The sequence below is a fragment of the Abramis brama genome, assembly GCF_963993115.1.
Source record: "Abramis brama genome assembly, chromosome: 16".
NCBI lineage: Eukaryota > Metazoa > Chordata > Actinopteri > Cypriniformes > Leuciscidae > Abramis > Abramis brama.
Window position 1 is genome coordinate 18,748,827 of NC_139978.1, and position 12,807 is coordinate 18,761,633.

Consider the following 12,807-nt stretch of genomic DNA (forward strand, 5'->3'; position numbering starts at 1 on the left):
AGGACACCAATTTTCTTTGTGAATGAATAATGTATCGTAAATAAATAAATGTTCTTCCTTAAAATACATGGTGCATAAGTGTGTACACCCCTATGTTAAATTCCCATAGAGGCAGGCAGATTTTTATTTTTAAGTATTTTTTTTAAATTAATTTTTAGGATACTATGCATCCTGATAAAGTTCCCTTGGCCTTTGGAATTAAAATAGCCCCACATCATCACATAGCATTCACCATACCTAGAGATTGGCATGGTTTTATTTCAGTTAGCCTAAAAGCTAGTTTGATTTGCATTGAGAGATGATCTTATGGAAAGTACCCCATGCCAATCTCTAGGTATGGTGAATTATATGTGATGATGTGGGGCTATTTTAATTCCAAAGGCCAAGGGAACTTTATCAGGATGCATAGTATCCTAAAAATTAATTTAAAAAAAATACTTAAAAATAAAAATCTGCCTGCCTCTATGGGAATTTAACATAGGGGTGTACACACTTATGCACCATGTATTTTAAGGAAGAACATTTATTTATTTACGATACATTATTCATTCACAAAGAAAATTGGTGTCCTAAAAGGTTGGATTTTTCCTAATTTTTTAAATTAAGGCATTAAGTTCAATTTCCAAAATATGATTTTTTATTCCTCTTTTTAGTCAACTTTAGCATGGGTGTATTAACTTATGCATTGCACTGTATATATATATATATATATATATATATACAGTGCAATGCATATATATAGTGAGATTATAGTGAGATATATATATAGTGAGATTAATTGTGAGATTCGTTTTTGTAATCACTAATCAGGCTCTCAAAAACTATAACATTTTGGATTTAGATTTATCTGTCAATATATCGGTTATCGGCTTTCAAATATAAAGAATTATCCGTATCGGCCAAAATGTTTATATCGGTGGTGCATCCCTATTGCCATAGTTAGTGAAGTTAGAATAACTTAAAATGATCTTTTTGGCACTTTTATTGATTAGAAGGTAAAAGCAAGACAGGAAATTATGAGTTGAAGATGTCCACATGACCACTATAGGCTTCAAGAATAGTTTGTATTGACCTTTCCTTTGGTTTTAAGCCTAGTTCTTTGCACAGCCGGTCCATCTTTTCCAGCTCACTGCTTATGCTGGGCACATCAGCATTTATGATCAAAAATGCAGAAGGCGTTTCAGTGGGAATTCTGTAGTTTCTCTCCACCACCAGTGAGATGCCACCAGGCAGAGAGTACTTCACTGTACTGGTCCTGGTCCAGGTGTCATACATCTGGATCTGGGCCATTTTCAAGAAGTTCTTCATGGTCATGCTTTGCATTTCATTTTGGGTCAGAGGGAGTTGGAGACACTTTGAGAGACGTGACATGATGGCACATAGGTCACTCAGTTCTGTGTATGTTAGAGACGTGTCTGAGGATGTTCTCTGAACTTGGCTTTTGCACGTTACTTTCTCGGGATGCTTATCGCTTGATGTTTCTATTAAAACAGCACCTGTTGCTGATCTCTCTTCTGGTGATGAGTTGAGTATTTTGCTTTTCTTTTCTTCAAAATGTTCATCTTCTGACATCTTGGTGTCGTCTGATTGAGAGTGATTAAGCTCTCGTTCTTCTGCCAGGATCAGTCCCCACTGGCCATTATGCTGATTCAACCAGGTCTGTGTAGAAGCCAGTTGGAAGCTGTCAGTATCATAGTAGTACTCTACATCTAAGGTTTCCCAAACACTGCGGACACCCATTTCCCTGAGGCGTTGCTCTGTCTGCACTCCCAGCTCATACTCCATCTTCACTGGAACCTGCATGGTGTCTTCAAACACTTTGAGGATTTCATCCGCTGTCATTATGTTTAGAAACATCTGTTTGAATTGAGAATTTGGGTTTTAGCTTTACATTTTTGTTAGCGCCCCAAAATCTTTTTTTTTTTTTTTTCAGACTGGAAAGTCTGCAATACTTGCAATATGCAATATTTGCAATACTGCAAAATACTTGCAATATGATGGTGTATGTGAAAAACAGAGATCAAATTCAATTACCCAGAGGGATAATTCCAGATAAATAAACAGAACATATGAATTAAATGTCTAAGCTAAGCTAAAATAAGAGTCTAGAATTTAGGCTCTAGTGATTTTAGTGTAATGACATACTTGTTTCTGAAATGCAGTATTGAGTGGTGAAAAACGGGAGAAATATCAAGTTCAAATAAGTTTTTTTTATTTATTTTTTTATGTTCCCCCTTCAAGACCCCTCTACTTCATGTCATGGTCCTGAATTCCCTGTCATAGTTTATTTTGTTATAATGACTAACAGATTATCTTTTAAATACCTAATCTGAAGCAACATTTAGGAAAATATTCAAAACAAATCTTAAATTCTATTTATTGCATCAAGAAAGTTACCTTACCTGCAGGTAAGTGTTCCACCAAACAACAATCCAAAATGTTTTGTAGGTTATTCTTTAGCTGATGTTATCCTATTAGTTGTGTTGTAGTTACAGTCTGTGTCTACGGTTACCGTGGTAAGATGTGTTGTAAGTAACAGTGCACTTTTTGATTTCTTCTCATCAATGAATCCTGCAAAAATGTATTGTAGTTTCCATAAAAATATTAAGCAGCACAACGTTTTTGCTGACTCAACATTGATAATAATAAAAGTATAGTTTTGAGCACTAAATCAGCATATAAGAATGATTTCTGAAGGATCATGTGACACTGAAAACTGGAGTAATGGTGCTGAAAATTCAGCTTTGCATAACAGGAATACATTTAATTTAAAAATATAATCAGAATCAGAAAGAGCTTTACTGCCAAGTATGTTTGCACACACAAGGGATTTGTTTTGGTGACAGAAGAAGCTTCCAGTACACAGTCACAACAACAGTACACAGATAGTAAAATAAAGATATGAGAATAAGATACACATACTGTATGTGTGTGTGTGTGTGTGTGTGTGTGTGTGTGTGTGTGTGTGTGAATTTGTATGTACAGGTGTGCAATATACAAATAGAATAGAATAGAAGCCCCTTTTTCACACACTGGATGTATACTATTCTTGGAGGGTGGACAGGGGCGCACCAATAATCCTCCCAGCAGTCTGAACCGTCCTTTATAGTCTTCTGATGTCTGATTTTGTAGCTGAGACAAACCAGACAGTTATTGAAGTGCAGAAGACTGGCTGAGTAGAACTGAATCAGCAGCATCTGTGGCAAATTGAACTTACTCAGCTGGCGAAGGAAGTTGAACCTCTGCTGGGCCTTTTTCACAATGAAGTCAATGTGATTGTCTCATGCACTGCAGGTCCTGAGAGATCCCATCATCGAAGAAACCAGGACAGAAGTGGTCGAAAGTGGATAAAAGAGACGGATTGAAACACCAGGTGTAAGGAATGTGTCTCCCTCGTCTTCGTGTGATCCGATCAACCAAAATGCCTCTTAATATCAGGTGTAAACAGTGTCCTTGTCTTCGTTTTCCTGAAACACATCCTCTTCATGGGGGGAGAGTGGGGTGCTGGAGGTGTTGATGGTTGTGCAGAGAGACCATCAGAGTGGGTCTGGGGTGTGAGATTGAGATTTTAAAATCTGCAGTAAAACTCATTCAGGTCATCAGGCAGTTGTTGATTTCCTGCAGAGTTGAGGGATGGAGTCTTGTAGTTTGTCTTTCAGGCCTTTCCACACTGAAGCAGGATTGTTGGCTTTTTAGAGTAGCTCCTCTTAGCCACTCTAATCTCTTTTGTCAGTGATTGTACAAGATCTTGTCCCGATTCCTATAGGGATCTTCTTTTGCCTGGCGAAGCTATCTGAGTTTCGCTGTGAACCGTGGTTTGTCCGTTGTTGTATGTTAAATAAGTACTGGTAGAAATGCACATATCCTCACAGAAACTGATGTATGATGTGAGACAATTTGTGAGCTCATCCAGATCAGTGGCAGCAGCTTCAAAAACACTCTAATAATCAGTGCTCTCGAAACAGGCTTGTAATTCCCACTCTGCTTCATTGATCCATCTCCTTAAAGTCCTTAGATTTAAGTTTCTGCCTTAAGGCATGACCGCGGGAACTAGGGCCGACAGCTGTTTCACTAATTTTAAGAACACCTTCCACCTTAATAAAATGACTCTAAAGATTATTTCGTTTTTATATGTTGTCGAATATGGTTTTATGAATTTAAAAACTAGAAATCCATATATCAAAAGCCGATCTCGCATGGAGTGAGTGACGTGACTATGCTGGATTAGGACCAGCATCTCACATGCTCACACAGAACGTGTTTTTCCCTTCCATTCTGCTACTTTTCCATTGCTTTTCTGAACGCACTAGCCGTGTTTAACCGTGTTTAACTCGCGCATGACACAGCGTTCTAAAAACGCATCGCTCAAGTTAAAATAAGTTCAACGTAAGCACGCCTCGAGACCTTGCGTTTTCCCCCGTTCCACTGCGTCTTGCGATTTTGCTTTGAAATTTTTTGCTTTCTTTGTGAACCGGCACTATCTCCTGAGAGAGTATCATAAGGTAAGATGCAGATTTTTGTGCTGTGTTTGTAAAATGTATTATGAGTTCTGAGCGTTCTCACATAAAACGGTCCATTCATTTGTATGTTCATCATCTTGTTTGGGCTGTTTAATATTAGGATTTTGTTAAAAATACTCTACCACAGCACCGCCTCATAAGATCGAGCCCCGCCCCCAGCACCCTCCTGATAAAATATGTTCCCGCGTCAATGCCTGTAGGTAGGGAGAAGATGAACCAGACAGTGATCAGAGAGACCTAAAAGCTGCTCTTTGGGTATAGCGATATGCATCCTTTATTGTATTATAATTTGGTATAGCAGTGATCCAAAATAAATTTGTCTTTGTTGGGGCATGTAATGTGTTGTCTGAGTTTTGGCAGTTCATGGGTGAGTTTTGCATATATTAACATAGAAAAGGGTTATAAATTGTAATAATATTTCATAATATTACTGTTTTTACTGTATTTTTGATCAAAAAATGAAGCCTTGGTGAGCATAAGAATCTTCTCTAAAAAACATTGAGAAATCTTAACAGCCCCTCTCTTTTGAACAGTAGCTACAGTATGTCTAATTAATGCATGCACATTCAAGCCATGTGGACAAATACAGCCAAATAAACAAATACAGGCATCCCTGTGGACGGCAAACATGAGTGTTAACAGTATTGACTGAATTCTTCACACTCGATTACGCTAGTTAAATGCTGCTGCTCTCAGGCAAGTGTATCCACGCCTCTGGCTGGTGTATTTTAACTTTGAAACGCTATAGTAGATTGTATCCACATTTGCAATTGTATAACTTGACGCCTCACAAGTGTGTTTGTTTGAATTTGTCTGAAATGGAGGAAATCAACCTTGATGATTTCCCAAAGGTATTTGTATTTTAGTCATAAGTCTTTCTGTTGTCTCTCTTTCTCTTTCAGTATTTCTAAAGATCTGCCGCCTGGGATGGCCTTCACCAACACTACCATGCAGATATTAGCCATGTGAAAGATCTGGCAGAACAAAATGGGTATGAAATCTGTACAAATTGTATTATAATGTTTTTTGTTTTTGTTTTTTTTACTAGTCACTTGTTTTGAAACTAAATGGTCTTGAAAACCCTACATGTTTAGTACAAAAACACTGACTTAACAATATAAGTAGATTTTAGTACAAACAAAAAATGTATGATATTATGACCCCTTAAAAGAAATTAGTAGGCCTGTCAAAATTCATTTTGCGATATATATATATTTTTTCGGTTAGGGTAGCAGCACCCATTTGGCTGTGCTACAGTATATGATCACGCTGCCATTCATTTAAGTGCCATTAAACCATTCAAGCACGACAATACGCACAAAAATAACTCAAATTTATTGGCGTGTTGTCTGTGAAGCAGCTCTCTGTAAATAAACACCTGAAACGCGCACAGAATGGCGTTTTGGAGAGCATGCCAGCACCACATTGAGTCCTCTTTCCTTTTGCGCTTGAATGGATGAAGACACACAATGATTTCAAAATGAATGTAAAGAGTTGTGAGAGAATAGGATGTGCGTCAGTTCCGTGGCAAAAAAGGTGGATAATAACCCTGGGATGCCATACTTGGGGGATCAAAACTTTTTTATTTATTACTGCAGGTATGTGCACTCGAGTCGCATGACTTGGACTTGACTTGGGACTTGTCTCTCTTGACTCGAGAATTGAATGCAAAGACTTGAGCAATGACCTGGTCCCACCTCTGCAGTACTGTTCTGAAATCAATGCTAAATGCAAATAATACAAATATAATATATAAAAAATAAAATGCAAATATTAAAATTTTAACACATCTACAAGTCTCCCAGTGATTTGAACAGGATATAATGTTAGCTTCTGCAGTTGATTTCACAAAACATACAGTTGATCAGTCTTTTTAATCTACATCATGTTAATTTTAGCATATTTAGCACATTTAAATCCTTTTTTTAAAGACAGATTTGTTTACTTTTGCACAGTAAACATTTTTAGTCAAATGTTTGGTGGCCTTTTAATATATAAATAATATGCTTCGCGTCGGGGTCCTGATCAGCCTGTCGGGGTTGTATTCGCTATAACAACCGCCTCGCTCTACATTATCCCGCTTATTACATGGCTACCTACCAAATAAATCAATAATTTGACACAAAATATTGATTTAAAAAGGAGTTTATTGATTTAAAAACGATTGTATTGCTTCCGCTAAAGAAAATAGTCCGTTCCGTCTCTTACGGTTAGAATCCTGCGTCCATAGCAACGCTCTGTTTTTCATGGCAACGGTGTGTTATACTTAGCAGTTATCAAGAAATAACAGACCGCATTCTACATTTAGAATTCAACCAAGCCATGTAATATAAAATTTTAAATTTGGTTCCTGAAGCACAACCAAAGCAAAAATCTGTAGATATTTCTTGCGTGACCCGTGCACTTCAATTCTGGACTGCATTTGGCCAAACAGACTGAAACGTTTCATTCAATAGTACAGAGGAGAGCAGCACTGCAGGGTCTTTTCATGATATGGCTATGATATGTATGTGGCTCATTTGAACAAGAAATGGCTGGCTGACTGAATGTAGGGCAGATCCAGGAGTCATGTTGAGGGGAGAGAGGCTGCATTTGTGGTGACGTCCTCCCTCTTCTGGCTGCATTATGCATTGCTCCACAGAATGAGCAGATCCCAAATAGAGTAATACTGTGTTAAATCATAATTATGACAGTTTTCTTTTAAAGTCACAATTTCTATTTAATAGGGTTCCAAAATCTTTCCAAATAGCCAAGTACACCAAGTTGGGCATAAAATAAGGTGAAATATGTGTGTTGCAGGGATGGCTGAGAGGTCGTGTGTGGCGGTGAGCAGCTGAGGTCGGCTGTGGTCTGGGTCTTCTCTTCTGACTGAGAGCATGTACAGGAGGAATGGACTTCCTGCCAGCGTCAGCATCACCTCTCGCCACACACAGGTACTAAAACACATCTCATTTGTTTACGAAAGAGTTCAACCATGACAGCATCTGTCCTGAAATGTATGATTATTTATGACAGTGCCTGCTTTCTTAATTTATCTAAACCTTTTGACCTGGCAACCTTTTCTTTTTTTTCTTTTTTCTTTTTTTTACATAGCTGTGATATATAGTTTTATCTCTTTTTTTTAGTTTATTTCATTTTATTTAGTCTTATTGCCAGGATTAATATCAGAAAGACCGGCAAATAAGGCAATCAGTTAACTGAACATTAAACTGTGCATAATGGATTATAAATGAGAGCGTTATTGCAGATGATCATTACAGCTTTGCGATGCATGTGATTTGTTCAACGCGGGGTGGGTGTGTGGTTTAGTCTGAACTGAGTGTTATGTGCAGCACTCAAGTTAGATCACTTGATATTGGCTTGCTAAAGGGAATCAGATCAGAGAAATAGCAGCTTGTTGGTCCATCAGTGCTGATCCGTTCAGATGCACACTGGCAGGACGCTGCTCCAGTGAGACAGTGTTATGTCATTGTCATGCTGTGTGAACTGGAACTCATCTAGAGAGTCAGCGATAGTTCAGTAGATGTGACACACACACAGCAAGCTGACACGGTTTCATAAGGTAAGAGGTTAAACAAATTTCTGTGAAGCCAGAGGTTTTCGGCGCTGGGACAGGGGGCATACTAAAAGATTTTTCAACACCATGTTCAGATTGATCTAGCCCAAACGAATCGGCCAGTTAGGAGTTTATTTGCAGTTGTGGTGCATTATGCCTCATTTTTTCACTGTAAAACAGTAAGATTGTGAAATATTATTACAATTTAATGTTTTTTATTATCAATATTGAAAACAGTTGTGCAGCTTTTTTTTGTGGAAACTTTTTTTTCAGGATTCTTTGATGAATAGAATGTTCAAAAGAACAGCATTTATTTAAAATAGTTATGGAACATAATGTCTTTACTGTTGTGGTGGCAAACAATTTTCTAATACTGAATAAGAGACAAACATGGATCAGTTGTCTTTTAAAGATGATTTATTCCCTTGCAAGGAAAGGTCAGCAGTCATACAGTCATTACAAAGTGCCTGCAGAGTGTGACCACGAGTGGGGGCATCCTTCATTCTTTATAGTTGTTCCACCCCAAGGTTGTTTTCCCGAGGCTAAATGATGATATCTCTCAGCCATAACTAATACATTGTTTAGATTTGTCTATCATATTATACCCTTGAATGGAGACCCTCTGTCTCGGTCATACACTTAGTCACACATTAACTTTTGTCAGGTCATATACAAGGAGATACACATACATGCATTCAGAAGGGTATGTATTGACACTACATTAATCTAATTACCATCATATTTCTAAGATTCTATAAATATAATGAAATGCAAACATATAGAACATATAAAATTTCTTCCACACTGTCAACTTTCAATTTAATTTAATGCATACTTGCTGTATAACGGTAATTTCTTCAAAAAAAAAAAATCTTACTGACTCCAAAATTTTGAATGGTGGTGTACAGCGTTTGTAATAACCAGAAACGAGGGCATTAACGAATCTGCTAGCAATTAAGGGTGCACACAGAACAGATAAGACACAGAACAGATAAGACAGAGATTTTACATCAGTACGGATATTACACTGGATGGAATGGGGAGACTTCAAAGGGGATCTGTCAGGATCGTTTGCCGAGGAGAAATTGTTCTTTTCATAGTGACTGTATCTTTCCTTCTCAGGCCTTTGTTATGTGGTCTATTTTTGTCTGGCTTTAATTATCATATGGGTTGGATTGGCTCATTGCCTGTTAATAAAGTGATGTGGTTGCATTCTGATCCACTTTTACCATCTGGGCTGAATAATCAAATGGAATAAAGTAATTCAAATGGACAATGGTAATTAAACTGATTAAAAGTCCACAGGAACAGTGCAACTGGCCATGACTCTTTGTCCATATGGATTTTATAGGTGTATGAAATATCATCCCTGATTTTATGTCCAGTTGTTCTCTCTCTTTCCTGCCTAACTGTCTTCTTCCTGTGTTTGCAGGACAGCAGTAGTTCTGAGTCCCTGGATGGACGGAGCTTGGACTCTGCCAAGAGCTTTGACGCGGTGGTGTTTGACATGCTCAAAGTGACACCTGAGGAGTTTGCTGTAAGTTTATACAGTAAATACTCATGATAAAAAAACACTGCTATGCATACTTTATTTTTCTTACTATTAATTAAGTTTCTGTAGGTACAAATTGCTGCATTTTCAATGTGAAATGACCACTAGGGGTGCTAAAAGCCCTACCAATTTAACTCCCATTGACTGATACAGAGAGGAAGTTTATCACTTAATATAAACCTAAACTTCAGTATGTTCCTCACACAAAGCTTCAGCTCAGTGTCTTTTGAGGTTGAATGTTGTTTTAAAATTATACTTAAAATCCAGGTAGATGGTTTGAGTTTAGGGTGTTAGGAAAAAAATGTATTACTTTTGGTTGATTTTAGTAGTTGATAGTTGACATTTATCTAAGATAAGTTTGAAAAAATAAAACTCATTTTTGTGCCACTCAGTTGACATGGAAACTGCAGTGATTTGAAACTAGGGCAACACATTTCAGTTATTATTATTTATTTATTTATTCATTTAAATACTTGTCAGACTTTATCAGCATATATTGTCAGACCTTTGCTCACACTAATTCATGTCAATTCCAACTCTGACTTTAAATGCACAATGGCCTAGTTATTAAATTTCAACTTTCCATCCCATAATTATAGTCAACTCAAGGCAAGTATTTAATTACCTATTCATTTTATATGGCTCTTTTTATATTTATAGAAACCCAGTATGCTCTAATAAAGGTGCATTAAGTAACCTTTTCCACTGCAAAAAAAAAAAAAAAAAACACCCCTAAAAAAAGTCAATAGCACTTTTGTACAATATATTTAAAACGGTACATTCACAAGAGTGAAAACTTCACGAAAACTTGCAAGTCAAAATGCTAAAAATTACTTGCTGCATCTTTTAAGTGCCCTGCAATGTATTTCACCCAACAATTATTATTATTTACTTTTTCCCATTCATTGAAATGGTGACCACAGCTACACTGGTATCCATCTGCTCTTACTGTATGGAAAAGAGCTGCCTGGACGTTCTGCTAAACATCTCATTTTGTTCTACACAAGAAAAAAATTCATACAGGCTTGGAACAATTTGAGATGATTCAATTATTAAATACATTTTATTTTTGAGTGAGCTACCCTTTTGAAGCTTGAAATTTTTGTCAGTTTAACATTGTAGCTTTTATTTTGCAGAGTCAGATCACTTTGATGGATGCTCCTGTATTCAAGGCGATACAGCCTGAGGTGAGACAGATATCTATGGCAACTAAATACACATCCTCTGTGTTTATCAAGCCACATGAGCCTCACAGCTGTGAACTGATCTCATGTGCTCTCTGGTGCTACAGATTAGTGTGACGTGGCACTATAGCAGTGTCACACACACACACACACACACACACACACACACACACACACACACACACACACACACACACACACACACACACACACACAAAGACCACAGTACCCACAGAATCTAGCTCCACATTCTTCCATTACTTTAACCAGAGCCTATCCTCTGCAGTTACAGAGCCCTCAGTACTTTCCTTAGTTAACATTTTATTTGAAAATGAAAAGGTGCTCATAACAGTTATGATAGATTTGGACCAGGATCAGTGAGAAGTTTTTCCACAGGTAATAAAAACAGGTCTGCCAAGGCACTTTTCAATTTTCTGAAGGTTTTGTGTAGAACGTTTTCTCTGTGTTAAATTTTCATTGACTACATTTGGGCATTTAGCAGGTTAGCTGTTATTCATAACATAAGTGTTTAGTATTCATATGTTATCTTGCCGTTGTCTATGGTTGTACATATGAATCTGTGTAATGAATATGTATATTCATTCTTTCACAAAATTATGACAGAATGAAGATTATTACCCAAAAATGGCTAAATATTTTCAGGCTATAAATGCACTTAGATCAGTGGTTCTCAACCAGGGGGACCGGGAACCATTAGGGGCCTCAGGAAACTCAGCAAAGGGGGCTGTAGGATGACTTAAAATTATTCAAATAATATTAATAATAATTATTAATATTATCTTAATCAAATTGGATAAAAATACTTAAAACCCCCCCCCAAATTTTTTTTTTTAAAATAAAAAACATCTAATTAAACTGGAAAACAATTGCATCACATGGTCAAAGACACATTAATTGTGGAATGTCAGATGAAAAGACTACATAACATAAAAAAATTGGATAGTCTGGCTCACATTTTAGGGTTTATAGGAGTATGTTGAGAAAACAGTTTTACCATTTTATCATGAAGAAATATTAGGCTTCTTTCAGGTCACTGCCGTGTAGACAGTGATGGCGTTGAGCAGAGAATGATTTGGCAGTCTGTTTGCCAATTAGTCTTAACCAAGCTACTTTTCTTAACGTGAAGTCTGGAATCATTTGGTTTCCATTCATGGTGACCTTGGTGTGAATCTCTGGCCTTTTTCAGAGAAATTAGCCCATGGATCTTAACATTTAGTAAGAATGAGTCAGGGTTGTGTAAACCTTATCCAGAGTATGAATTAGCTTGAGTGATGTGAGTGTTAAAGTTGGATGGTGATTGACCTACATCTTTGCAGGCCTTAGTTAACATTACATCATCTCTGTGAGTCAGTGTGGATTTTAGTTCTCTTGTTGGAATCATTTCTCACTGACAGCCACAGATATTCCAGAATGGATCCATTTAAAAAGACTGTGGGTTTATTGTTATTTATTGTTTTTCCACGTAGCCACATTATTAGGTAGCATTATGAGTTCTCAGCAACCATTGCTGTGTGGTTGGTTTGGTCTGTTGAGAATTTGGATTTCATGAATAGGAGACAAAAAAGGGCCAGAAACTTAATCAAAATCAGATTTTTTTTTATATTTAATTATACTCTCAGTAAGTAAGGTGTGTATATATATATAAAAAAAATTTTTTTTTTTTTTTTTTTTGAAGAAATTAATACTTTTATTCAGCAGGGATACGTTGATCAAAGATGACAGTGAAGACATTTTACAGTGTTACAAAAGATTTCTATCTCAAATAAATGCTGTTCTTTTGAAATTTCTGTTCATGAAAGAATCCTTAAAAAAATGTTTTCAACATTTGTGATAATAAGACATGTTTATTGAGCTCTAAATCAGCATAGTAGAACTATTTCTGTTGGACATGTGACAATGAAGACTCGTGTAATTCAGTGTTGCCATCTCAGGAAAAAATAGGCTACATAATAATGGTATGGCTAACTTTTGAAC

At 36.8% G+C, this 12,807-nt stretch overlaps 2 protein-coding genes across 2 annotated transcripts in view; one reads left to right on the forward strand and one right to left on the reverse strand.

Annotated features, from left to right (window-relative positions):
• Nucleotides 1-12,807, forward strand: part of ralgps1 (Ral GEF with PH domain and SH3 binding motif 1) — a 106,841-nt gene that overhangs the window by 4,893 nt on the left and 89,141 nt on the right. The window contains exons 3-6 of the mRNA XM_084087305.1: nucleotides 5,423-5,511; nucleotides 7,320-7,453; nucleotides 9,509-9,613; nucleotides 10,765-10,815. Coding sequence (XP_083943431.1) covers nucleotides 7,397-7,453; nucleotides 9,509-9,613; nucleotides 10,765-10,815 — 213 coding nt within the window. The 5' untranslated portion in view covers nucleotides 5,423-5,511; nucleotides 7,320-7,396. The remainder of the gene's footprint in view (nucleotides 1-5,422; nucleotides 5,512-7,319; nucleotides 7,454-9,508; nucleotides 9,614-10,764; nucleotides 10,816-12,807) is intronic.
• Nucleotides 1,015-1,842, reverse strand: LOC311098514 (uncharacterized protein; the record flags this gene model as incomplete). Its single annotated transcript, XM_084138748.1, has 1 exon — nucleotides 1,015-1,842. One exon carries the CDS (start codon nucleotides 1,840-1,842, stop codon nucleotides 1,015-1,017), a length of 828 nt encoding a protein of 275 aa, XP_083994874.1.